Source organism: Falco peregrinus, chromosome 7 (assembly GCF_023634155.1).
Source record: "Falco peregrinus isolate bFalPer1 chromosome 7, bFalPer1.pri, whole genome shotgun sequence".
NCBI lineage: Eukaryota > Metazoa > Chordata > Aves > Falconiformes > Falconidae > Falco > Falco peregrinus.
This window is the reverse complement of record NC_073727.1, coordinates 33,055,455-33,082,492: the sequence shown is the minus strand read 5'-3', so window position 1 is coordinate 33,082,492 and position 27,038 is coordinate 33,055,455. Positions and strand designations below refer to the sequence as shown.

The 27,038-nt window shown below is 36.6% G+C and overlaps 1 protein-coding gene across 1 annotated transcript in view; it reads right to left on the bottom strand.

Annotated features, from left to right (window-relative positions):
* The window catches only part of NKAIN2 (sodium/potassium transporting ATPase interacting 2), a 573,086-nt gene that overhangs the window by 261,706 nt on the left and 284,342 nt on the right, over positions 1 to 27,038 (bottom strand). Inside the window, exon 3 of the mRNA XM_055811170.1 lies at positions 6,311 to 6,391. Within this exon, the coding sequence (XP_055667145.1) occupies positions 6,311 to 6,391 (81 nt within the window). The remainder of the gene's footprint in view (positions 1 to 6,310; positions 6,392 to 27,038) is intronic.

Sequence of the window (27,038 nt, the reverse complement as noted above, 5' to 3'; positions counted from 1 at the left end):
AACTTTGCTGGATAAGATGGTGGGGATAGATGAGAATGGTAGAAGGAAACCTCCATATGCAGGGCTGACATTAATGTGTCTGTTGGCAGGAGGTGCTATGACCATTGCTGCATTAGTGTCATCCAATGGAGAAGGAAAAGAGAGAGGATGGACTGCACTACAGCCACTAGAAGTCAGCCATATCTGGCTAATCCTGGACCAACACCTCAGGTCAACAAGGGAAAGGTGGACTTACCAGTGGTGAAAAATTGTTAATACATTAATGTGACCTGTGGGTGTATTTCTAAACTGCTCATTTCCTCCTTAAGATCTTCTGCATCAGATGCTCTCCCATAGTCCAGGCTGGTTGCTGAGCCCAGCTGGAGGCAGGAGAATGGATTAGCCATATCCTGAAGTCCCTTCTGGCCTTAACTATGAACCAAAACTATGAGTCTGAAGACACTGATTTTAATTACAGCACACACTGACAGTTGGGTAATCCTGCTAACATAATTTCTTACATTTGTCTTTATTTATTCTGCTTTCCTGATGTGGAAAACAGTCAAACTTCCAGTTCAGCTACACAGTGGGTAATACTTGCGGATAATAAACCAGCAGCAAACTCTCTCCCTAAACCTTCTTTTCATTTCCCCAGTAGTTCCACTGCACTCCCAGAGCTGTCTATCAGTTCCCTATTAGTTACTGGGGAGACTTCACCAAGTTTTGGTTAAACCTTCTCATTCATACTTACCTCAGCAGGAAAGGGGAAGAATTACATATTTTCATCATTTCATTTGACTGCAAGTTTTTTATGCAAGGTTTTCAGCATTTCCTTAAAGACAATATCAGGCAAATTAAATGTTGATATAAATCATAATGTCTTTGAACTAAAGAATAGTAATTCTTTTTGAATTGTATTACTACTTCTTACAGATAACAAGGATAACTTTCATCTTTCTACATTTTCCTTAAGATACTATATAGCTTTACATATATGTGAGGATTATGCATTTTTCTTCCATAGTAAAGCATGTAAAATTGTGAAAAGTGAACTGATTATTTAATTACATGATAATTGGCTTTTTTATTGTGAGGAGCAACAAGATGTGTGGTTGGAAATACAAATTCAACTACAGAAATGACAAAAAGAAAGCTGAAGCACTCAACATCAGTTAAAAGCATATAGGGGGTGTTAGAAAAGATGTAGCATGACTCTTCTCAGAGGTACGTAGTGAAAGATTAAGAGGCAATGTCACAGGTTTTAGCACTAGAAATTTCAACTGCATATCAGGAGAAAATTTTTCACAATGAGAATGGTTAAGAACTAGAGAGGTTGTGAAATTTCCATCCTTAAAGACTTTTAAAACTCGACTGGCTAAAACCGAGCAACCTGATCTAACTTTGAAGCTGGTGCTGCTCTGAGCAGAGGACTGGATTAAGAGACCTTGAGAGGTCTCTTCCAACACAAATTAGTCTGTGATTTTGTGGGTCCAAGTTATCTTATATTTGCAGATATTTGGGGTGAGTAGGAGAAAATGTGTTCAGAAACATTTGATTTTCCTTAAAACTTCTGGCAGAAAACAATCTGAATCCATATTTTCCTTTAGTTTACATTTTAATAGGTACAATATATTCAGTTCTTTTTATCATATTTAATAATTTCAATTTTAAATGTGTATTTTTTTTAATCTTTCCTATTCTTTCCTGTTCCTCCTGTTGCAGCTCAGGACAATATAGGAAAGGAAGTAACCTCATTTGAATGCAAGTAGCAACAATTCTTTTAAAGAACAGTAGCTTCTAACTCAGATCTGTAGAATGAGTGCTAAAATAATGAGGAACTGCACTTTACACATGGTGAGCTATTGCCACTGTGCTTAGGGTTCTTAGGTGCCACAGTTCTGTACATAAGCTTTCATAGTTCTACCTGTCTTCAGAGCAGAGTTGAAGTACAGGATTTATTTGTATGAAGTATGGAAATTAATTACGTAATGGCCAATAAGGAGAAAACAAAATATGTAATGGCCACACACAGTAAGAAAAGCACAATTATTATTTTTTTCCTTGCCTCTTTAATAAGTTTTTTCTGACTGCTGCAATACATGGAGTAAGACCCAGTATGGCAGCCTCACTCAATTCCCAAACCTGGTTCATCTCTAAGATAGGCAATGCTGTACAGAGATCAAGGAAAGTATCATGAAAAAGAAAAAAATACAGTTGCAACTGCATAATTAAAAGCTATATAAAAATTATTTTACAGAGAGATTTAAATTATGCTTATACAAGCAATCTTAATTCTGGCACTTCTTGATACTGGAGCATCTGACTTTCAAACACCTAATTTTTGTGTCAAAAGATACATAAGTACAACCTTATGATTTAATATATTAAATGTAACCTTTGTATGTTATTAGGTATAGATAACGAAGATGTCAAGAATGCCACACAAATAGAAATGAAGTCAATTTTGACAGTTAAAGCAAGTTTTTAAAAAGTATGTTCTTGGTCACATTAACATAGTACTGTAGGGACTACAGCAAAGCTATACTGGAGCTCAGCCAGGCAGCGGTGAGAGAACTCCTCTATCTGGTCACACAAGATATGGGGCTGCATACAAGGAGAATGAAAAGTACCGGCACAAAGCTGGAACCATGTGCAGCAAGGGCTGCTTCGGTTCCTGAACCCCAGCTGGTCCCCCTTGTCCAGTCCCCCAGGTCCAGCCTCTGTCTTGATTTCCAGTAGCTGACAGCAGTTTCTCTACACTCCCATACTTGTCAAGGCACCAGCACAAACTCAGCCATGCATTTTTTTAATGAAAAAATATCTATTAATTTTAAACTAAAATTGGGAGTTTGGTAGTTCTTATTCTGCTTCTATTCTGCTTGTAGGAGCCTCAGACATCATTAGGGGAAGCTTTTAAATGCCCTGAAGCAAAAGTGCCGTCTCCATTACATGGACATTTTCAGCACTATTTTTACTAAGGCTTTTTATTCAGAGGGTGCAGCTGAATTCCATAGAAGTAAATGGAAATTTTGGCTGAAGAAAATAGTAAAAAATGCTAAACAGACTGTTAACTTTGTTTGGGGTTTGGGGCATTTTTTTTAATTTTTTTTTTTTTTTTAGTTCCAAGATAGTTGAATCTAGTTCCTTGTGTATTTACTTGATATATTTAAACAACGAATTGAAATATTAAATTTTCTCAGAGATGCTATTATGTTTTCCTTTTTGTTTCACTAGTGTACTTCAGATGTACCTCATTCAAGACAAGAGGTCATGCTTTTTGTATGTTCCATTTGCTTAGCTGCAGGCCAAAATAAAACTACTCCTGAAAGGCCTACTTTTACTGATTATGGCACTCACCAGCATGCAAAAAACACAGATTAATTAAATATTATTGAGGAGTAATACTGAAAAGTAAATCTGAGAAGTGGGTCTTCTAGACATTCATTCACAAATCCAAGCAACAATCAAGGTTAAGAACAAGTGATTGCACTTCCTCCTTGTCACAAAGACATAAATATTCCAGCTTGCTGTGAAAAAGTTTCAGCAAAGACAACCATGCCTCAAGGACAGAAAATACTTAGTATGATGCCATTTCCACAAGATATATATGATTTTAATGGTGTATAATGCAAACAGATTTGCATGGCCATTCACTAATAATCCTTGAGCCTCCTCAGTCTCTTCAGAGATGATTACCTCATCATTCTAAGAATTTCTGAGTCTTTGCAGGCCTGTTTCAGTGTAATAAGGAGAAGTTATAAAAATGTCATGACCTCCACCCCCACAACTAAAATAAAAAAGGATGAAGCTAGGAAGCCTTTTGTAATAAGGTATATTAACAACTGAAATACATCCTCTCCATTGTATTAGCAGGTGAAAATGGAAAAATTGATGCATGTACAGGTAGAATAAAAGCTGTTCTCAAAACTTTTAAAAAAAACTTTCTTTCTTTTATTCGGTAGAAAGCTAGAAATTATATATATAAAAATAAACTATACCCAGCTGAACTATTATTAGGCTGTAATTTTAACTTATCAATTCCTAAAGCCATGCTGTGCAGGATCCTCTCTCATGGTTTACAACCTCAGAGGCATCTCTCTGGTACTTACCCAAAGGTTATTTTTTATTCTCTATTTAGAACCAGTTTAGACCCAGAGCTTTTCTCAACGTTCTATGTGCCAATCCAAACACAAAAAAATACACAGGAGTATCATAACAGATTTGAAGTTACAGTTACTCCAAGATAAAAATATAAATAATAAAGAAGATTCAGTGCAAGACATATGAATGTGACTGAGAGGCATAAAACTTAAAATGATCTATTTTGTGAGATACCTACATCTATAAAATGGTTGGAGCCTCTGAAGGTGTAGAACAGGAAGATAAGTTTTATCCACCCAGACAGTTGGGTATCTTTCCATTAGACACATATTTCTGGGTCCTAGGTCTTGCAGAAGATTTGATCATTTAGGGAAGTTTTGACATACCCTTTGTACTTGAAAGGGAGAGTGATGTCCCATGTGTGAATGAAATCTTTTGTCAATGAGTCAATCTGTACCTATTTCTTAAATCTATCTTTTCCTTTTCTCCCTCTTTATCAGTGCTGTTGGTCTGAAAAACCAGCTGAAGTGGAAAGAATATACTCCACTGGGTACGTCAACGTAGATCATATCAGTGGAACAAATAATACCTCTAAAGGCTGAATAAAATTTTTAACTGCATCCAAATATAAGCCTGAAACCATATGGCTGGTTGGGAAACACTCTAGATGACACAGCCCTAGACTTCAGAAAAAATCAGTTCCAGGTTTAGATACTGCTTTTGGTCTATCTTTATTCCAACTACCTCTTACTAGTGTTCTTAAGCTGTTTTTACACTTAGTAAAACAGTGCTCAAACAGCTGCTTCTCCTTTCTGCTTTCTTTCCCACCCTGTTTCACCTCCCCAGACACATTAATCGTCCCAAAATTTACAAGTTTGGGAATGCAGGTGGCTGAAACAAGCAGGTGGAAAGAGGGGGGATTGGGTTGAGTATAATTGTACAAGAGGTACCGGGTTTGTTATACACATTAGTTAACTTAGTAATACAAAAGAATTTTAACCAAATAAAAGATAATATATGCAAGTTCTTTTATTTACTATGTGTTTGCCAAGCTTTTAATGACATTGGGCCTATCTGAAATTTTAAAATCCAGGAAGTGCAATGTTTTATCTGCAGAAAATTACTTCACACTATCAGGAAATGAGATTCTTATCCTTTTGAAGAAATAGTATACATGGGGATGAAATATCCCTGTCTCCAGGGTTTTTGGTTTTTTACTTTGGGGGCAATATGAAAGAAAATACAGGTAAGGAAGTATCCTTGCCTCATTTATTCTGACTATAATTGTGTTTAACTTGCTGCATGGTAACATACCAGCAACTCACAAAGGATCTGAGCATTACATCTGTAATTTACAGTTCGCTAAACTCCCTTTAATCAGGAACAGTAATTAAATATCTGCATCAAGAAGAGAATGTGATCTCTTTCACACATGAGATTCTCCTTGATGGTCAGTTCGCACCACTGTAAGCATAACTCAGCATGGGCAGCAATATTTAGACTCAGCTGAAGCTTATTACTTTAACAATTTGTTACCACTGCTAATCTTTTATCCTGCAAATTGCCAGCCTTCTGGGAACACCTTAGTAGGAGTTTTGCTCCGCGATGTTGGTTTGAGTCCATTACCAACTGTAACTTTATTGTTACCACTTACAGTGTCAATAAAACCCCATAAATTCTAATTCTTAGGAAAATGTATTTTTCCTATGCATTTTGATGGTGTATAAGTGTTCAATCATAACATTCCTACAAGAAGCACAGTTAAAAAAACCTGCTGTAGCCAAATGGCAATCTATTCTGGCACCTAAGTTTACATTTTAATGTAATGAAAGACACCTTGTTTTACAATTAGTATGCCATGGATCCCTGAAAGGAATCCAGCTAAGTAACAGCAAGCTAAATGGTACAATAAATATTTTTTACCCTTGAGATAGTAATCTTTTGTATTCATGAAATCACAGAGGTGAAATTTGCATTGCGGAATTACTGAGCGGGAAAAAGACATCATTTTCTTCAAAAACATATATGCCATTATTGTTGTGGGCATTAGAAGCTATATGCTCATTACTGTCTAGGTTAAAAATTTCTAACATAACCAGAATAGTCCAAATTTTGATCATATTACCCTCATTCTAATAACACTAAGAGGATGAGTGAAACACAACAAGCCTTTCAACTGGGGCCTGTTAACAAAGTGCTGATGGCTTAAATGTATCCAGTGGTAAATTACCTTTGAAAGGTCCCCAGCCTCCAAATAGAAGCAGATAACAAACACGTTCCATGTAACCCAAAGGACCAGCCAGACAGCATACTGCAGAAAGGAAGAGAGAAACAGTGCGTTAATGATTTCACTATCAACTAAGTTAAATTTAGTTCATTAGACCAGTAATTCAATCCAAAACAAAACCAGATTATAAATATGGAGCATATGAATAAAAATGTTACATATAAAAGAGAATTAAGAATAAATTCTTCCGTTTCACAGACACAATCTAGAGTGAACTAGTGAGTACTCAGTCATAGCAGAATATCTGTTTCTGAGAAAACAGTTGAGAGGCCTGATATTTGAATTTAAGACTAATCTGGATCTCTTATTTCTGTTCAAATGGGGAACATGCAATATCAAGAGAGGCATGTAACATGAATTACGTGTGAGAAGTGCAGAGCTGTTTATTCAAATAGTTATTGAAACATAATTTACTAAATAACAAAATCTAATTGATTTAGGCACTAGATTCTGCAACATTTTGGATTTAGTCTCAAGAAACTAAAACTATATATACAACCTTAAGAAAATAAACATATATATATAGGTTATTTTGCAGCATTTCTGCAAAATATGGAGGGATTTGCTCATGACATCTCCAAAACATGGTTCATAATTATTCAACACTCTCAGGAGTAGACTATATTTTAAATTGCCAGTTTCTTTGGGTTCATTTTTGGTTTTGTTTTGTTTTACAGTGTATAGCAGAAGTATTCATGCTTAAGCAATAACAGTTCATTGGTGGTTGCCAAACTTAGTCACATATTTGATGTGAGTAATGCAGTACATGTTTTCTCTCCTGTCCACTACTTTGTTTCTTTTTTGTATTCATAAGACCTTATGTGTTAGGATGGGAAACTACATTTCCCTGCTGTAACGCTGGAGCATCTTGTATAATAAAGTTTGACCTGCTGTGCTACTCTTATCTAATGTGCTTGAGAGCTTCCCTTGACAAATTATTCCATCATCTAATAAACCTTAGGATCTACAAATGTTTTTCTAATGGCTATTGTAGCTATCCTCTAGTTGTTCACAATTCAATTCTGCATGCTTGATAATTTCATTCCACACACCTACAGCACTGCACATGTGTGAAACACAACAGAGACACAACACTATTCCCTACCTGTTTTAGCTGAGGGGTATTTCCTTTCTTTCATATCACCAACCCGTTTCTCTCAAGTATTTAACTTACTCTTGTTTTGTTGTCTTTCCTCCAAACTGTACTGATTAAATTTTATTAAATTACTTTCCAAATCAGGAAACACTGTTTTCTGCACACATCTGTATTATATCACCTTCCGAATAAGCAAACAATATTTTTGACTTAACACTAACCGCCTCTTACAAAAATATAGGACAAACCATTGTTTGTCATGAACGACAATCTCATTCTCTAAATTGAGTGACAACTTATGTAGAATGCTTCTTGCATTTCTTTTAAAAGTGCTGTTTTGCATCAGATTGTCTATCATTCAACATGCCTTTTTCTATTCAGTCTTCTAGATCCTGTGAAAACAATACAACTCTGTCCTTTCTTGGGAGATCTAAACTGAGACTATATCCAACATGAGTAAGATTTAGGCCTCTTTCAATTTCTTATTTTTATAGATAGCCAAATAATTACCAACCAACTTAGCTATTAGGTAGGCCATGTACAGATTTTAAAGAATTATGATAAATATTGTTTTGGACTAATGGAAGCTAACACAGTTTTAAAGGTTCAAACTGCTTTACACAGAAGTAATTTTAGGTAAAGCATGTAGGTTACATATATTTTATAGGACAGGTCTTTCTGGCCCATAGATATGGTCACAGATCATAGATTTGTTTGGGTCAGAAGGGATGCTCTGAGGTCACTTGGTCCAATCTCTGCTCAAAGCATGACCAGCGTAGATCAAGTTGTGCAGATATTTATCCAGTTGAGGTCTGAATAACTCCAGGAATGGAGATTTCATGGCCTCTCTAATGCATATCTACTCTTTAAGCACAGGCTGCTCATAAAGCTTTGGAAAACAGGAACTTAACATGGTAATAACACTCTCTTTCTTTTCCTTTTTTTTTTTTTTTTTTTTTTTTTTTTTTTTTTTAACCCAGCTCTGAGATATTAAGTATATTCAGCATTTTATTTTCCTGGAGTTTGCTCATGGTACACCTAGCTTTGCATGTAACATGGAGCATTATAACTACCAGAACAAGAACAGTAAACATTATTCAAGATTCAATAAATTTAATTTGGCCTTTTTTCTAACTTTGCAGCATTTTAGCTTGCTGCTTTTAGCACATTATTTTAATAACTTAATGTTATATACGAATATACGTATACTCTGATGTAGTTAATACAAGTATTCCATCTGACAAACAAAGGTAATTGGATTTCTTACAGTGAAAATTCTAAATAATACATTAGATTGTTTTCCCAAAGAAATAAGACTTAAGCAGCAATATCCTTTAAACAAAATAAGACTTAAGCAGCAAATCTGTTCCCTTGAAATAACTTCTGTGATCCTAAAGAATTTTAAATGAACTGGACAAAAGACTAGAAGACTCAAAGATAATATTTCACAAAAGTTTCAGGAAAATAGGCCTACAAATGGGAAGATACACTCTATTAAGTTACAAGACCATCTTTTATTCATCAACACAAAGGGGAAAAATATGTGGGAAAGAGCCACTGGAAACTAGGTTTCATTAGATCTGTTGTTCATGGCACAGCTTGTTACATTGCATGTAAGCAACAGCTGATTAAAAAGACTCCCTTGCACACACATCCAGCAAAACACTGGAAGGCACTCCAAGGCACTTGGGAGCTGCTTGTCCCAGCAGAGACCTTTATGCTTAACACAGAGAAGTGAATCTTTTCCACTGTTTAGGCTATCACCAAAAAAATGACAGATTTATCTGACTTTTAGATACACTCTTTTAACAAGCATCTGCAGATGAACTACAAGATACGGTTTAAAAATGTCTTAAAAGTATGTTTTAAATTGATTCCTTTTGAACTGTTATATTAAGTGATTGCTGTCTGAATTCTGTGAATAAACACTGAGTATAATTGTCTTGAAATACAAGGATGCTTTTGCTTCCCACTGCTTATTTAAGATGCTTCAGATCTAGCACATCTTTTATCTCCAGATCGCATGCCGTCATAAATGCCTCTTGTTGCCTATGTGCTTCAGCAAATTGTTGCGGAATTCAGCTCTGAGGGTCTATGACAATGAACAAATCCCTCTGGTACTCTCTTTTATATGTATCTAATTAGAAATACATTTAATAAGAGTTCTTCAAAGGTCTATAACTGTATTTTTTGGTCCTATGTGTGGGAGTTCAAGACAGCTGCGTTATCTGACAGAAGCCACCACAATGCTGTAGCAGTCACATATCAACAAGACAAGAACCTTGATGAACACATGTTTGACCAAGCAGGAGATACCATCAGGAGGCATAGCAATGACAACACAGCTTATTATTTTTATGGAAATCTGCACTGGAAAGGGGAATAACTGGAAGGTTAAGACTGAAGATTTAAATACTTACTATTTTGCAAGGTTGTAGCAATCGGTAGAAGTTATTATTTGGTAAAATAAATTATATAAACACAGCTCATATCTAGAATAGACTAACCATTCTTCAAGTAAACATGAATTTATAACACTCTACAAAGAATTATGAGAAGAATTACCTGCTTTATGATTTATTGATACTGTATAGTTACAGGTTTGAAAATTTGCTATGAATCATCACAAATTCATAAAGGATGTCTTTTTTTTTAGGGAATGGGAACTGAAATATTAAAGTTCTTGTAACAGTACTAAGAATCCATACATCTCTCTTCACAGTTCTCTCAAAGTTGGTTAAGTCGCATTATCTCCATTTTACTAATAGGGAAACTGAAGGTCAAAGAAATCAAATTAATTCCACAGCCCAATAGAAAAATGATCACAAGGGCACAGGAACCAATGGTCCAGGTAACCTACTAGTGTCCTTGATATAAACCTAGTCACCAGAACTCAAATTTAATATTTTTGTTGTCACTTTACCTGAAAGAGAAATATGTCCCATACCTTTTGAGCATAAATAGTGAGTGACTCTGACAGCTATGAGCATTTGAAATTTAAGCCTTCCCCCAACTCCCCCCCCCACCCCCCCACCCCCCCCGAACTTTACATGATATTTCTCTTGCTCCCAAATTCTTTCTGGATATGTGAGTCAATTGCAATCACATTTGACTGAGGGATACAAGGGCTCCAGATCTACAAGATATTACCTCGTGCAATTCAAAGAAATTTAATTGTTGCTGCGATTAGTGACTTGCGACTTCTTTTTAGAATTGTACACAATTTTAGTTTCAGATTCTTCTAAATATTATGCCCTAATATCATGCTCCATTCAGGAAAAAGAAGCTGAGTGTTTCTAAAATGATAGTTACTACATTTGCCATAGCAATTAAAAATGTGATTGCTTATGCTATTTGGGCAGCAATACTTGAGTTGTTCAAAGATTACCTTGAGCCCAGTATGTCTGGGAAGAGCACCACTTTCCAGTAACATGGTAACAACTGTCCACAGTTATCACTACCTTTGCTTCTAAATTTATTTTCCCATGATTTCCTGTCTGTGAAGATACATCACTTTGAAATACAATTTTCAAACTTATCTTTTCCCCATCAAATCTGATAACAAATGAAATTCTGAATACTTGGCACCAACATACTATGTAAACTTAACGATAACATTCAGCTAATTTTTGAGATGCCTACAGCTCTTGTTACCTTCGAAAAGCCCCTCTGAAATAGAAACAACTATTTGGTGGAGTCAGCTGTTCCTGAACAGCAAAGTCCATGATTTAACTGTCATAACCTGTGGTATTGCCCGTTCAAACCTCTTCAGCACCAAACAGCAAAAGTTCTGCCTCTTGTTTCCGTCTTCCTGGAACCTCACCTGAACTGCTCTGGGGAGACGTCAATTTGAACTGGCAATGTCAGCAGTCTGCAGGGTGAGTTCATGTAGCCACTTAGTAGCCATCCTCTAATTTAATCATCTCTGCACATTTTTCTCTTTCCTTCCTATTCCCATTTCCTGAGGCATTCCCCTGAGAGCTGATGAGGGTGTGGGCAGCACACTGTGGTGGAAGGTCCAGCTCTAGAAGCCAGCAGTAGCCACACCTCAGCAGGAAGCCTTCAGAGCAGAGCAGGATCAGAAACCACATCTGACTCCAAAGAGGAATCAGGAGCTAAATTCATGCCCAGGAGAGATTCAGTTATTGAATGCATGAGGACCAGCTGTTTTAAGCAGAACTACTGCTCTCAGCAACCTAACACAAAGAGCAACCGTGCTCTGCTGTTAATGATCCAGTGAAAGTTTCCTTGCCCAGCATTTACCTACAGGTCTCAATGGTAGACAGCTCAGGGCCAAAACCAGTAGCATTGACAACAAACAATAACTTTCTTGGCAGCAGAGGGCTTTGTGCAACCAGTTAAACTTCGATAAATGTTCATTCACTTCCTTGAATGTACTGGGAAGCTCTTGCAGAATAACATAATACTCTGGATGTTTTTCATTGCTTGTAGGTTGCCGCAGCGTGTACCTTGAAGTAGTTTTGCTTGGCTGAATTCTTCATATTGTCAGGACTTGCACCTTTTCTTGCCTCTTTTTTAAAAAAATATTTTTAATCAAACATAGTTATAGTGTCAGAGCACTGTCCATCTTTGTGAGTTTCTGTTTCTAAGTGAATGTGAATTGATTTTGTATGATCCATTTTAGAGTTGGATTTTTCTGTCTCAAATTGCAATGATGGTCTAGTTTTTCTGCTTGTGGTTATCAGCGAAATTTTAACACTTTTGCATTGTGAGTCCTTGGCTCTTCAGCCTTTCCTCAGTCACAAAGTATACATATGTTCTCCTTCACTTTGCTCCCTCAGGTAAAAAAAATTCTCTGATATTTTACTTCATTTACATTACACCTCAATAATTAGCGTCCTCTGCAAAACTGACTGAAAGCTGCAAAACTGTCAACTACATGAAAACTGGTCACTACCAAACAGAAAGTTACTGTTGGTTTGGGTTTTCACTCCTGAGCAATACTTCTTGCAGATCTAGAGGAAGTACTGCTTAAAATTTCTTCCCAGATGCTTCTGTACACCCAGTGGCTATGTATAAACTTTCGAGCTCCTTGGGCTCAGTTATAAGCTCCGATTTTGTATAGGAGTATAGTAACTCAATTTTCCCCTTAATTTGTGTGGGAAGGATTCATAAGCATCAAAGGCAGGAAGAAAGCTGAGGCACATTCTGGTCGGGTCACAAACGGATGGAGGGACAGCCCACAGCCCAGCACATTGCTGTGATGTGCAGTCACTGCTCAGTCTACTCACAGCCAGGAGTTTACAGCTTGGGATGTACTCACTGGGCTCCTTTATTAATTTAGCTGCTTCTGGTTTGTTTCCATTTTCGTGTGTGCCAGATTTATGCTGGGCTCAGAACACGCAGCATAGATGTATTTTTTTCTGAAGACATAGCTCCAACTCCTTCTGCATAAAAGAATCTGGATTTCTACAGAGCACATTACTTGCTGGAGTGGTATCCATCTGCCCACATTTTGATGTCTGCAATGCAGATGTCCTCCTCTGAGCAGTGTCTAGATTTCTGTTACGGTCATTTGCAAACAAAAGGCACTTCCAGGGATCAGTTAATTTCTCAGTGTCTGACACAGGTCACTCCACCCTTGCTGTCTGGAAAGCTAAACTCCTTCAAGGCAAAATTCCCAGTGTCACAGAGCCCATTAAAAATCTTGCACTCGTGACATCAAAAATGAGATAGAAACTCTGTACTACACTGTTCAGATACGCACCTCCTTTTTTTACACATAAACAAAAAGAAGTAAGCGATTTAAATGTCACCAGTGCAAACTATTCCCAAAGGACTGCTGAAGAGATATCTTCTGAGAACAAATGTCTCTTGTATCCTGCACACACTGATAGTCCTTTAATGCTTAAGCTTGAGTCATTCATTTGTTCATTTTCTGCTTCTTGGCTTCACAGCTTTTTAGGTTTCAGTGGAAAAGACTGAGAGAAGTGCTAACATGGCAGCTGCTTTTGGGTACTGCATCACTTTAGTTTGCTTTTCAGCTTCTGCTTCAGTGTCCAACTGTACCTTCTTAAAATATTACCCTAAACACTAAATGACAAACCTCCATTCCAAAACCCATGAACAAATCAGGAGACATATCAGCCCATACATACAGCATTTATAAGAAAGATACATAATATTTCCTCAGTGTAGTGACTTTATTCTTAATAAATAACGATTTATTTTCATATGATGCTATAAGGGTGAATGGCCAAAATGTAAAAGAACACAGAAATACATAACTTATATTTTAGCATTGTTCAGTCAATCTACTACATTACACTAGGTTGTTACAAATATTCTAGATCCCCAAAGATCTAGATAGTATACAGAAAGTATTCTGTAACTAAGGGCTTACTTTAAAACATCTTTTCTTTAAAAAGGCAGTATTTCTGCCATTTTCCTTACAAATGGGGATCAGAGAATTTTTTTCTTGTAATCTCAAATTCTTTTCTTTTTTCTTTTTTTTTTTTTTTTTGTTGGTTAGTTTTGGGATTTTTTTAGGTTTCTCTTGCATCTGTATGTTAAAGCTCATGACCTTTATAACAAAAGTGCATTTTATATACTCGAGAACGTAATGTAAGGCAGAAATTTTAACAGGACATAACTATTCAATCTTTTTGACTTAGGAGTAGAGATTTAATTGGTTTGGCTTCACTCATCATTCAATTCCTGTATTTCTTTTGATCACACCTTTGTTATGAAACATTTGCCAGCAGGAAGCAACTTCAAATATCTGAACAGTCAATTTACTATAACACAGCACATATCCACCCAGCTGCTGACACATACATATACATGCATATATTCACAAATGGATTAATATTTTTCCTCTTACACTACTTTCCTAGTTTTTTCAGCATTCTTTCTTTTGTTTGTGGGAGAGATTGTAAAGTCTCTCAAAATAGAAATGACTAATTAAATGTAATGGGAAAATTATAAACAGATCATTCTCAAATAGAGCTCAAAATGCTTTCTTTATATTAGAAGTCTAGTCATACATCTATTTTTCAAGACATAACTGGAGATGGTCAGGTAATAGTAAAGCTTAAAATAGTGCTGTTTTGATCTTCTATGTCTCTGCTTCAATTCCAACGTGAATCTACCAGGTTATACCTCAAATGCTGTGAGCGCTAGAAATCAATGCTATACAAGATCTAAAAACCTGAAATAATGGCTTTAAAATGGCACTATTTTTTGAGCCGTTCTTATCAGCTGTTAAATTCATATTATTGTTGGCATAGAAAAAAAGATAGAAATTAAAATGATGTGATTTTGGAGGTCATTTGGTTCTTCAATGCAAAACCTAGAAGTATTTAAAAAGAAATTTTCGAAATCCTGCCTTCTACACCATTTTTAAGACACTAAACATTTCAAGCCCTGGATTTCCTTAAGAGTTTGTATATAGTGGTCAGTGTAGAAATTGCATTCACAAGAATTCAAACGAACTTCTATGGTTATTTTTTATTATTAAATCTCAGGGGGAAATTGCAGGAATTGTTGCTGTAAAATTTCACTGTAACCACAGAATATTTTACTAGTGATTTACCAATTAAAAGAAACATGAACAAGATCACTGGCTAGTATAAACTCCTACTGCTTTATTCAAGGCTTTATCTAAGAATGACTCTTGTTATGGTATGAACCCAATGCAAAAAAATCCCATACATTTAACAGAAATGTGATAGGTGGAAGAACGGTCTTGCATGTACAAGTCTGCCTCAATTGTTAAGAAAGATTTGGAAAAATGCTCAAGAATACATTGTGTAATAACTTTTCTTCATAATATGTGAATAGCCCCCTAGCAAGAAGTGGAGTTGCTCCCTCGCTGTTTTGTCCACTCTGGCGACCACCACGAGAGGCTCCACTGACACTACCAGTTCTTCAGGGTGGTCCAACAAGCCTCACTGATTGCCCAACCCCTCTGTGGGGTGGCAGTGCTTCTCCATGTGGACTCTGTACCATGCTCACACTGCCATACACTGGTATTTCACACAGGGTAAACCAGCCTGCCCAGCTGAGGACCACTTCTCTAGGTCCTTTTCAACTTCAGGCAGCCCTATGAGGAACCTATCTATTCTGCTGAGTGACCAGACATGAGTAGGAACATTGTCTCTCCCTCTGCTTGAGCTGGACAATGTGCAGCCAGGAAGGCAAGGTGGTTTTGTCCAGATAAAATAAACAGAAGTATATTCTTGTTGTAATCTAACAAGAAGAGCTTCTCACTGGAAAGGAGGGAAACCATAATTTGCTTCAGACATCAGCATGTTGGTGGAGCTACACATGTATTGACTGTTTCCTTGGTGTCTCTGGCCTTTTCAGAAATATCTGAAAAGAAAAATCTTGATTATAATTAAGTCATTGAACAGTTTATTTTAATGGAGTTTTTAGCAGCTGTGCCCATTTAAATTCCCTATTAAAAATACAAATCAAGGCACTCAGAATTCTTTCAGTGCTCATTTTTAACAGAATGCAAAAAATAAAATCAATAGATAATGCTGCTAGGAACAGAAATCTACTGACATTTATCTAGATTCTTTTATTGATGCTTCAGTATTTGAGTGCCAACTGCAACTATTTATAAAGGGAATCTATCTTCCTCAGTGACTACATCAAAATTCTTGCTAAAACTAAGCCATTTACAATAAGATCTTTTTGATAAATTGGGAGGTTTGTATTCAACTTCCCAGGTATTTTTTTCTTCCTTCCATTTTCTCTGACTTAACACCTTAACAGTCAAAGCCATGAGGAGCTTGGCCACTGAGTTCACAGGGCTTTCAGTTTAGTCTTTGTTGTTCATATTCCAAAGGAGATTCAATTGAAGCTGAAGATATATTTGTCATAGGAAAAATAAATCAGGAACTTCAGGTGCTTTCTTACTTCTCTGTAAACTGTTTCCTAAAGCACAACTTTTCAAAAATTCCTGACACCACTCCAGAATTTTGGAAAAAAAAAAGGCGCATGGCTAATATACTAACAGAATTTATGTTTCAAGATTGAAGAACAGAGCACAGAGTTTCGAAGTCACTGGCTGGCAGCTCTGTTTTGGGACGTTAGTGGCTGTTTTGAAAGTACCAGTCAACTGCAAATGTTACTCCCCAATCTTTTGAAATAACAAACATACATAAATTGGACCTGCAGAGTGTTCACCTCTAAGGCGACCAAAACTAGCACAGCTGTTTAGAGCCAACTGTACTATGGAGCCAAATTTTCTTTAGGAGGCTATGACAGCTGGAGTGGACAGAGCCAAATTCTAGAAGCACAAAAACTAGCTTCATGGTGAGCACAGGGTTAGATGCAACTTCCTTGTGTAGGGAGTGCATGCCTGTGAGATTGTCACCCTGCCCAGATGAATGTGACTGACTCACTGAGTGATGCTAATGAGCCACAGGTAGGGGAGAGAGGAAGACAAAGAACATACTACCCTTCTGGTACATCTGATTGTTGAGACTGCCTGTTTTGGCAAGATCAGCATGTTTTAATGTAATATGGGGCTTTTTCTTTTTTTTTTTTCCCAGTCTTTTTCAATCTCAAATGTATTCAATGAGATAAAAAAGAATCGAAGTTATAACAATAAAATAAAAGTAGATACTCAAATATCACTCTTTCTGAAAGAGCATAAAATGCAAAGTGGACCTCTTTTTCTAATTTCTTCAGGGAAATTTAAGACTGTGTGTGTCTAAAAAACATTTATTTCACACTAAAACCAGACTGCACATATTCAAAGGAAGTACTAATCTAAAAATACCTTCTTCATTTGTCAATCAATCAATATCTGACTTTACTCAAATCACCAGCACACTTTGTTTATTAGATGAATTACGGCCTTTCTCAGGAAGGTTTATACCTGTCTCTGCATGTGTGTTTGGCTGCGTGTTATTCAAGAAACAATAAGAAACCTTCTCAGAGCATCTTACGGAAACTGTCTTTTCCTTCACTTTCAACCTGCATCACAAAAATATTAGCTAAAAATATTGTAAGCATTAGGCTCTTCCAGTTCTGAGAAACCAGTGATGTAACCAGATAATTCTGTGGTACAGTCCTCTTAATATACATAGACTAGCCAAATTCTGTTTCCCTAAACGTGATACAATCAAAGATTAGCATAATGTTCCTTATCCATGCCTTTGAGCCTCTTTCAATCATGATGTAACTTCCAAATCCTTCTTTTTTGGTAAAATTACGGTAATTGCATTTCTCTGACTGTATCTGACTTTCTTTCTTTGAAAGTACCTGTTGCTTCTCTCAACCACATATCTCAAATACACTAAATAATGCTTTCAGCCTCCTTCCTCTGGAGCTCTGAGTTGCATCTCAGTTTTGGGTGAGCGCATGTGCCTATTTTGGATTGGAACAGGTTATTGTTACTATTTCCTTTACTGTTAACCTTGTCACAACTACCTTCTAGATTGAGCATTCTCAAAAAGTTCTTTATAATTTAAAAATAAAACAGGAGAGATTTTCAAACACCATCCAGGAGTAAGTCTGGCATCTCTGTAACTACAGATGCAAAAAACTCAGGACATTTAATCGTTAAGACATCACTGACTGGGAAGCCTGCCACCAACATCCACACTTGATGCACATACATTGTCTTTTGGCTCTCTACAGCTATGCCCATCTGCTTCAGTGGCATGGTGCCCGCTTATCAGCTAGTTGGACAGTTTCAGTATGCAGAGGTGCCAAATACAGGTTTTACATGGGTAGCCTGTATAACCCTGAAAATGCCATTTCTTTTGTAGGAAGAACTGCTAGTGCTGAGATACTAATAGACTATGTCTTTGTGCATTTTATTTTATTTTTTTATATACTCACTGCAGATGGGTTTTGCCAAAATGATTTTTACATCTGTTTTACAAAGAAACATATGGTACTGGTAGTCAAAGGGAAAGGAAGCAGCATCTACAGATAAGACACTGATGAACAAAGCCATTATGGGATAAAATTCACAGAGTATGGTAGGTAAGGAAACTGTGCGCTATATGCCACTAATTTAAAGAACCAAAAAACCATGCAAAAATACAACCTTACCTCATTTAAAACATTTTGAAACAAGAAAAGCTTTGCAAATGAAGGAACTGGATCTCTCTGACAGGAATTAGGACAGATTATTATATGACAACACATTGCTGAGATGTTCTAAATAGCCCTAGTTTGTCCTACAGAGATGACACAACATTCCCACAAAAATTTAATGAGCTTTTTTTTTTTTTTCCAGTTTGTATCTGTAGTTTAACCAATCTTTTAACTAAGAAACATACTATTTTAAAAATGTTTTCCTCGCATTACATGAGTCAGGGTCACAAACTTCCATGGAGACCATAACTGCATCAGAACTAACAAATAAAATAGAATAAAATTAGATCTTCATATAAAGGTACAACAAGAAGTCACAGCTATTTGGAATGTGAACCCTTAATCACAGAGCAGTTCTTATTAAAAACATCACATTATTTCTTTAGGCATTAAAAAAAGTCTGTCATTTTTCACATTCTCAAGAGGTAAAATGCTTCATGAAAAAATTATGTATTGCTCATGATAAAAAAAAATATATACAAAGTACTGATTATGTGCTAGTTAAAATAGTTCTGGCAAGAAACATTTACAATTTCAGAAGACTATTTTCTACAACAAAGTAGTGATTAATGAAAGACTCAAAGGCTGGGAACTTGTTGGAAAATATTTAGGTAAAAAAACCTCCTCTGGAGTATAGTGTTCTAGAGTTCTTGAAAATTCATCATTGAAATATGTGGATGGTATAGAAAATCAAATTATAACTACAGTTCTGTTTGGATGTATAACCTGAAAACAACCATTGTTCAGTATAGATATTATACCACGCTAAGTCTAGACTACATGTTCTTTTTATAGCAATTCTAATTCAGCAAATTGGAAACTAAGTAAATTATTTAACCTTTAAATTAAACAAGTTGTTAAAAAAAATCTTGAGAATTACATGATGAGGGAATTAAACTAACTTGCAAGGTACAAGATGCATATGAATTTGTCATTAATACAATCAATTACAGCATAATTTGTGATATAACAACATTAGGAGATATAGCAAATGCAGTCAAGAAACTCAACAGTATGACTATAGGGTCCAAAAGCTGCCTTGAAACATAAGATTACACAGCTTTGCTTTGCTTTGAGAGGGGTGTTGGGCAAGAAGATTTTCAGGGGTTCCTCCCAACTCAGATTTTCTTCCAGTTCTTAGATTCTTACAGATCTTCCTTGGCATTATGACTGTATGTACAGCTCAGATGGAAAAGGCATACCCATTATTTTGATAAACAATGTTACACAGACCCTGCCTCAGCACTTTTTAGGAAAAGAAACACATAGCAAGTTGTTGAAAGGATGATAGCTCAACAAATTATAAGGAGGTAAGAAAGGTCAACAGAAAGGGAATAAACCACTGATCTTTCAAATGGGGTAGAAATATATCTAGATGTCAAGATGGTATTTGATGACATTAGTAATGAAAGGCATGGAAGCTCCCATATTGTGGCAGAAGAGCCATGTGACTTTCATTGCAGCAACCTAGTTTGCCATGCAAAATCTGAGCACCACTGAGCAAAGAATCTTCGCCAGTGCCCCCAGCATTGCCACATCAGAGAGACTGTGATGACAGTTTTATGACAGGAGACAACAGCATGACAGACTGATAACTTTGCTTGGAAAAGCAATGGGTTTTTTAAGAGACCAGACTGAATTATTCCAAATTCTGTAAGGTATAATGAAAATTGAACAGGTTTCTTCTGCTCTCCAATTCCAAGTGCATACTCCTCCCAGTCTGTGGAAATAAGTACTGAAACACCCAGTAGGAAAACACTGCCATTTTTTAATTGCTTTTGCCTTAAGATCAACAGGATAATTTTGTGACCATTGAAAGAATTTGTAACTATACAAGCTAAAGTTCATGGTTATATTTCATGCTTGGATTAAATCAGAATATGCTGCTGGCCTGATTGCTTAGAAGTTTCAAAAATAATTTCCTGTCCAAGCACAATAGTTTATTTCATGCAAAGAAAAAAAAAAAAAAAAAAACAAAACCACAAACCAAAAAAAGATGCTTCCAAGTATCCAAAGGAAATTTAATTAAAATACTGGAAAATTAAGAAATGTGAGAATGAGAAGTTACCCATGTTAATTTACATCAACATCCAATTGTTTTTCATCTATCACAGCAGAGGTTCACTGGATGATACTGTTCAGTATTTCTTTTAACCTTCATCACCCATTTCAGCTTTGTGCTTTATTTACTGAGGTTTGTCAGGTTTTCTTAGGCCAGCTGACTTACTGCAGTTTACAAGTACATCTTAAGCATGAATTGCCTTCCTAAGACCCTGGCTGGGCAGGGTAATAGTTATTAGTCCCATGTTAGAGATGAGAAATTTCTGCCACAAATGAGTCTGGGGCACTGAAGGCAACCACGTTACTCATTATCAGTGAAAGAAACCCATGTTGTGCACTAATAAGGAGATGCTCACTTTGATCACGCAATTAAAGACTGTAACATAATTCAGCAACACAGGTGGCTAAATAAAGGTCACAGAGGCAGCTTCAATTCTGGAACTTTCCTGGTCTCAGGTGCTGCATTTGCAGCTTTAATAGACTCTTATTCTGGTGCATGTAAAAGTATGTGTGCATAGGCATTTTCACAACTGCGCTTGTACTGTAGGTAGAGGGTGTTACACAGTCAGGTAGCCACAGTTAATAACATGTGATGATCAGTGTCCTCCACATGTGCTGATGATAGCAGGAGGATAAGGCTCTTGTAGCTCCCAGATAAGTCTTCTGTTAATACGTAGGTATAAATAATTTCTATCTTGTTTAAAGAAAACATTGAAAGATTGAAAACAAAAAGAACCCCCTAAACAATATTACAGAGAGATGCTCATCTACACATGAGTCATTAGAGACCCTCAGCCTCTCAGAACAGACCTGAGCCAATCCAGGCAACAAAATCAAAGAGGGGAACACCCCAGCAGTTACAATCAAATAGGCTAGAGGCTTCTGCAGTTTTCCCTCCTCCCTTTCCCTACAGTGAACGATAGCTTGCTTTCTTTCCTCCACATGGATGGTGCAAAGAAAGGATGGTCTCTTTTGTTCTCCATCCTGCACAGGTGCCAGTTGCTTGAGCCAGGAGAGGATGGGCAGAGGGAGAGCCTGTGCAGCCCCCAGGGTTCATCCGTCTGTTCAGCAGGAGCAGAGTCTGCTCCCTCAGCACTGCTGCTCAGTTGTGGGACGGATGGCTGCACGCTGGCTCTCTTGCCTAGAGTTTGCTGCCATCCCCTAATTTGAAATCCCTGCCTATTCAAACAAAGCTAGATGAATTTGTGATGGGGACAAATGACAGCCTGAAACAATGCCCTGTGGCATTTCTTCTGTCTTTCTTTCCATGTCAAATGTCACACTGACATTACAAAAAAGAATTATTAGAACTCATTAGTGTAATGGAGATATATATATATATATATATATATATATATATATATAAAACCCCATTGTTTTTAATTCCTTTGCTCTAGATGATCAGAAAGGTTGAGTCACTTTAACTGTAAAATAATAAATAGACTTAGGCAAAACTTTAGGTTGAAGGACTTAACTGTAGCCCACTCGTAAAAGTGGTTAAATATCAAAAACCTGTAATGGAAAATGTTAGACAACTTTTTGTGTAAGCACTTATTGCCAAACCTGACTATCATTATGTAAATCATTAAACAGATCCAGTCATTTATTTCTCCCCATCCTCCTTTAGAACTTCAGATGGTGAGTGAACACACTGCTGGGACTTCAAGTAATGTTTGGCAGATATGTCCTAATTCTTTGATAATACTTCAAAAGAAACAGAGTCTCACAGAAAAGCTCTGCTGTCCTTTTGCCTACAAGAAATTTCAGTGGATTACCCAAATCTCACTGCTTTTTTGCTGGTCACCTCTCCTCATGGTTAGGAATTTTTTTGCCCTCACTTCTTCATTACAGACATCCCATAGCAGTAGTAATACAGAGAACAAACATGAGAATTTTCAAAGCAAGGAGGGTAAGGAAGATAAGAATATTAATATTGCAGAGAGTTAAAGAAAAAGTCTCAAAACAGAAAAGAGTGAGTTAAAGGTTAAGTAAATAAGATATTGTTCAAATACATAAGCCATGAGAGGTCATTGGAGAATATGGTTCCATCTTGAAGGCATAAAAAATACAATATCACTGACAGAAGAAAAAGATAAATCTAAAACACAGACAGGATCTGTGCCTCACATAAGCACTTGGGAACAAAAGCCAGAAAGATAAAACTCCAAGGGAGCAGGGGGTGGTGATGATGGTGATCGTGGTGGGTAAGAAGAAAAATGTCAAAGTATCATTGTCAGTTCAGTAGTGGCCAGCAAAAAATTAGAGTTGGAGGATTAAGAAAACTTCCATGGCAGTTGGATTCTGTCCCAGAACACTAATGAAATGGCAACACGATAAAAGAACAATTAGCTTATGTTTGCAATCTCTTAGCTGCAGGACCACTTTCTGTAGAAAAGCAATGGAAGAAACTGCAAAGCAGTTTGGCATTAAAATGACAAGATGGGAATCTAGAACACCCATAGACTTGTCACATAGATCTAGCTATAAAATTAGAAAACCAACTCTCCCACACCAGACAGAACCGGTCCAAAGGAATCAGAAAGTCTTGGCTTAGTGGTATCATCATGAATTCATCTCAGGGCTTATGCAAATGTTCATTGGGTTAACAGGGCAGAGCAGCAGAAGGCAGACCTGGGTAGAGAGGAATCCTTAGAAATCTCTGTCCTTTCTCATTACTGAACACTCACTTGTCTCACCCAGCCTGTGACCACATTTGCCTGGGGGTGAAGGGATGGGGAGAACAGGGTAGTGAAACCTAGTCCTTTGTCCAGCTGCATCATTTGCAGCGCCTTTGGCTGAATTAATTCTGTAGAAACTTTGCATGCTCCCAGTTTGAGAACCTATTGTCATGATGACATCCCTGTGGTATTCATTTTGGAATAAAATGCTAGATGTAGTATCATAAGAGGCTGCTGTGTGGCTGGGATCTCTAACACGCATTCCCTATTTACCCCAGAGCAGTTCTTCTAAGTGTGCTAATGCTTTTGCCTGCTGAAGGTGTATTAGGAAGCAATGAAGTGGATCTTTTTCTTTAGATATCCCATGGGAAATTCTTGCAGAACATTTAAACTAATAAATGGCAAGTCTTACAGAAGGTCTCAAGTGCAGATTGCAGATCCCCTCACTTTCACTGGAAAGAAGCCAGAGGCTGGACTGTACAACTGTTTTGATTCAGCAGGGATTTCTGGCTTAATACTTTATTTTGTTGTGGAAACTGAAAGACCACTATGTACAAACCTGCTGAAATTAAGCCTTAAAAAGCCTGCAGTTCAACATTTTTATTGATGAAAGAAAGATAAGGGAACATCTGCCTAACTACAGGGAAGTCCTGGATCTTTGTTTTAAGAAACATGTTCCCTAGTTTCTTGACTCTGGCATGAATTGCACTGTTCAGAATCCTGTCTCAAAATGATCTGTAGCCAGCATGTATAAATCACTGCTGTGACAGATTGGGTGAGAATATCTGTTCGATATGGCAAGTCTGCAGCTCCTTCGCATACGCTTTTTGATACCCACCCTATTACAAATCTTGTGGATTTAGCATAGTAATAAAGAAATCAAAGGAAGTCACTGGGAAAAGACCATGTGCTGTCCAGCAAATTCAAAAACTTGTATATGATTAGTTTGCTTCCTTCACTCTCTACATGTTAGAAAGCAAGTAAGAAATGGACCTTAGCCAGGATCTGTAAAGTATCCACAGTATCCAAAGGATCTGGGACACAGAGATGTAATTAACAGACTGCTGTAAGAGTTCACATTATGGTTAATTTTCTCATTTTATCTTAATTCTTAGGAATTAGAAAGCAGAAAAGAAGGCTTGGGCTCATTTAGTTTCACAACTGGAAGACAGCAAGACTGTTGTATGACTGATATGTCACAAGGGTTGTTGTGTCTCCAGACAAATATTTATTAAAGAACAGTTCTATGAAAAACAGTCTTGATTTGCAAATAGCTATGATATCCATTGTACTTCTAAATGATAGTTTGCCAGGCAGAAGGTTGCTCAGGGAGAGGTGAAACTCTCCCAGACCATGCAGAGTAGACTTGGTCTAACCCTTTCAGTAATAGATACCTAACAGGAATGTATTCTGTGATATAAATAACACTTCTTTTTGATTCTTGAACTACAGATCAGTTGTGAAAGATGTATGTAAAAGAACATCATTTCTAAGTGTTTAAAATGTACTTGTTTAAGGTTAACTACCCTCTATCTGGATAAGATGACTCTTATTGCTGGATAAATATTAAGAAAGACAGTATGGATGGACAAGAGTCTGATGCAGTAGCCTCTAATTCTGAAGACTTCAAATCAGGGCTTAAAATCCTAAGGTGAAACAGAGAAAAAAATGTCTTGCAGATAGAAAAGTAATGAATAGCACAAAAGAACATGTTGGAGGTTTGATCTCAGTGTAAAAAAATATGTTTCTATTCCTGCTTGTTACATATTATCCTCAAGTGGGAGAGCTGCACAACCAATTGAGATACCTCCAGAGAAAAAGGGATGCAGTTTTACTCAGACACCTCTTATGATGACATTTTAAGCTCTGATCAGTGTTTTCTAGCCAGAAAAACAAACTACAAAATATTAATAAATTCTAAATGTGCATACGGCACTGCGTGAATAAAAGGGAAAAAAAAAAGAGTTCTGTCTTTCTAGAAATAACAAAGAAGAATTTTAGCTCCACTGCTGAAATAAGGGTTCATTTTTGTTTTTAATGTAAATGCTTGAGACCTGGGAGGGGAAAATATATCTAACTGCATTGACGTAACTGCTATTAGATCATCAGTATAAATGCTACTTTGTCACTATGTTATCTTCCTTCCCAGTTAACATAATTTTTTAAAAAAATAATCATTATAGATACCACTATGAAGTTCTTATTCCAAGTTATTTATAAGGATAAATTTGTTTTAAATTAAATTAATTTTGAATCAAGAGATTAAAACTGCTGAAATATACCCAGCAAGTAATCCAAATATCACCTGAGCAGGCAGTAAAATTCAAATATCAGCCTAACACCATTTCTGTCCAAGGCTGATTTTACTATTGAACTCGTGTCTTTAATTTTTTGATTCTGTTGTCTGACATACTCTTGAAGTATTTTTTTAGCTTGTTTGAAGCTTTGCTGTACTCCAAGAACACCTTTACACTTGTCAGTTGCTTCCGGCTTATTTAGAGATTTCCCAGTAGTGTGAGATTTCCTGCCTTGTGCCGCTGTCCTAAGAAAGATCAGGTAAGCAGTCTGCAGTGATTTCCCTGGCATAATAACTAATTTTTTTTTCTTTCTTTTTTTTTTTTTTTTACTTTTCTTTTTTCCATAAATGGTATCTGGGTTTTTTTCTTGTTATTTCCTAACAAAACAACAAAAAAATATAGCCTTATCTTTAAACTCCTGTTGTATTGTGGCCAAGTGTTTGAGAAGCTTTGATCGCTTTATTGACTCATTTTTAAGCACAGAAATCAGAAAAAAATGTTGCTATATTTTCCAACAGATTCAAAAATAATAATAAAAAACACCAAACAAACAACAACCTCAGCATCATCTTATCGTATTTCCTGGCAGAAATTTTTAAACCTTTTCTAAAGCCAGCAAAGGTTATTGATCTGAAAGAATATTTGAAGAGCATTAAAACATTTGCAGTTATTTCAACTGCAACTTTTGTTGCTCTAGTGTTAGCTCAGGCCTCAAGAACTTCAGTTCATGGTGTCTGTTCTACTCCTAAAGTATACAAGTGTAAGGAAAGTCATGAGTTCACAGATTCCTGGGAATCAGAGATGCAATAATTCTGCTATATTTACCCTTGAAAGTAAAACTGGATAGCTGTAGGTTGCAGACTCCACCATGCTGGGTTTTCCCCCACATATTTATCCTTTTCCTTTCACTTTTAGCAATATTGTCACATATTAGCTGATTTTCCATGGAAATTTTAACTGGCTCCAGAACCAGCTCTCTGTATCGATGTTGACTGTTTCTACCTTCTTAATAAAAACATTGCTGTTCCTCACCACCTACACAAGCAGTCACTTCTTTTGTTTTTTATCCCTCAGTATTTTCCCCTTTGCCACCCAAATGTGTTAATAATTAAACCTGACTCACAGTTCACTGATTTCAAGGGCAAAAATTAGAGACACAGTGCTACAATTTAGCACAACTTCCCTGGGAAGTTCTCATTTCTTAATGACCTATACTGGAGTAGTTGCAGAACCTGTTTACTAATGTTTACACTCTCTCTGTATGCATGCCATACCTTACTCCTGCATGTCCCTTTGTGTTTCTCCTTTAGCACCACACTGCAAAATTTGACAGTACATTTGCTATGTGATAAGTGGAAAAATATTAAGCTGGTGTTGAAAACATTTACCCAGCACACTCAGGAATTTCACATTGGATTCTAAATCCAGCACCTGAAGATTTCAGGAGGATAAATCAA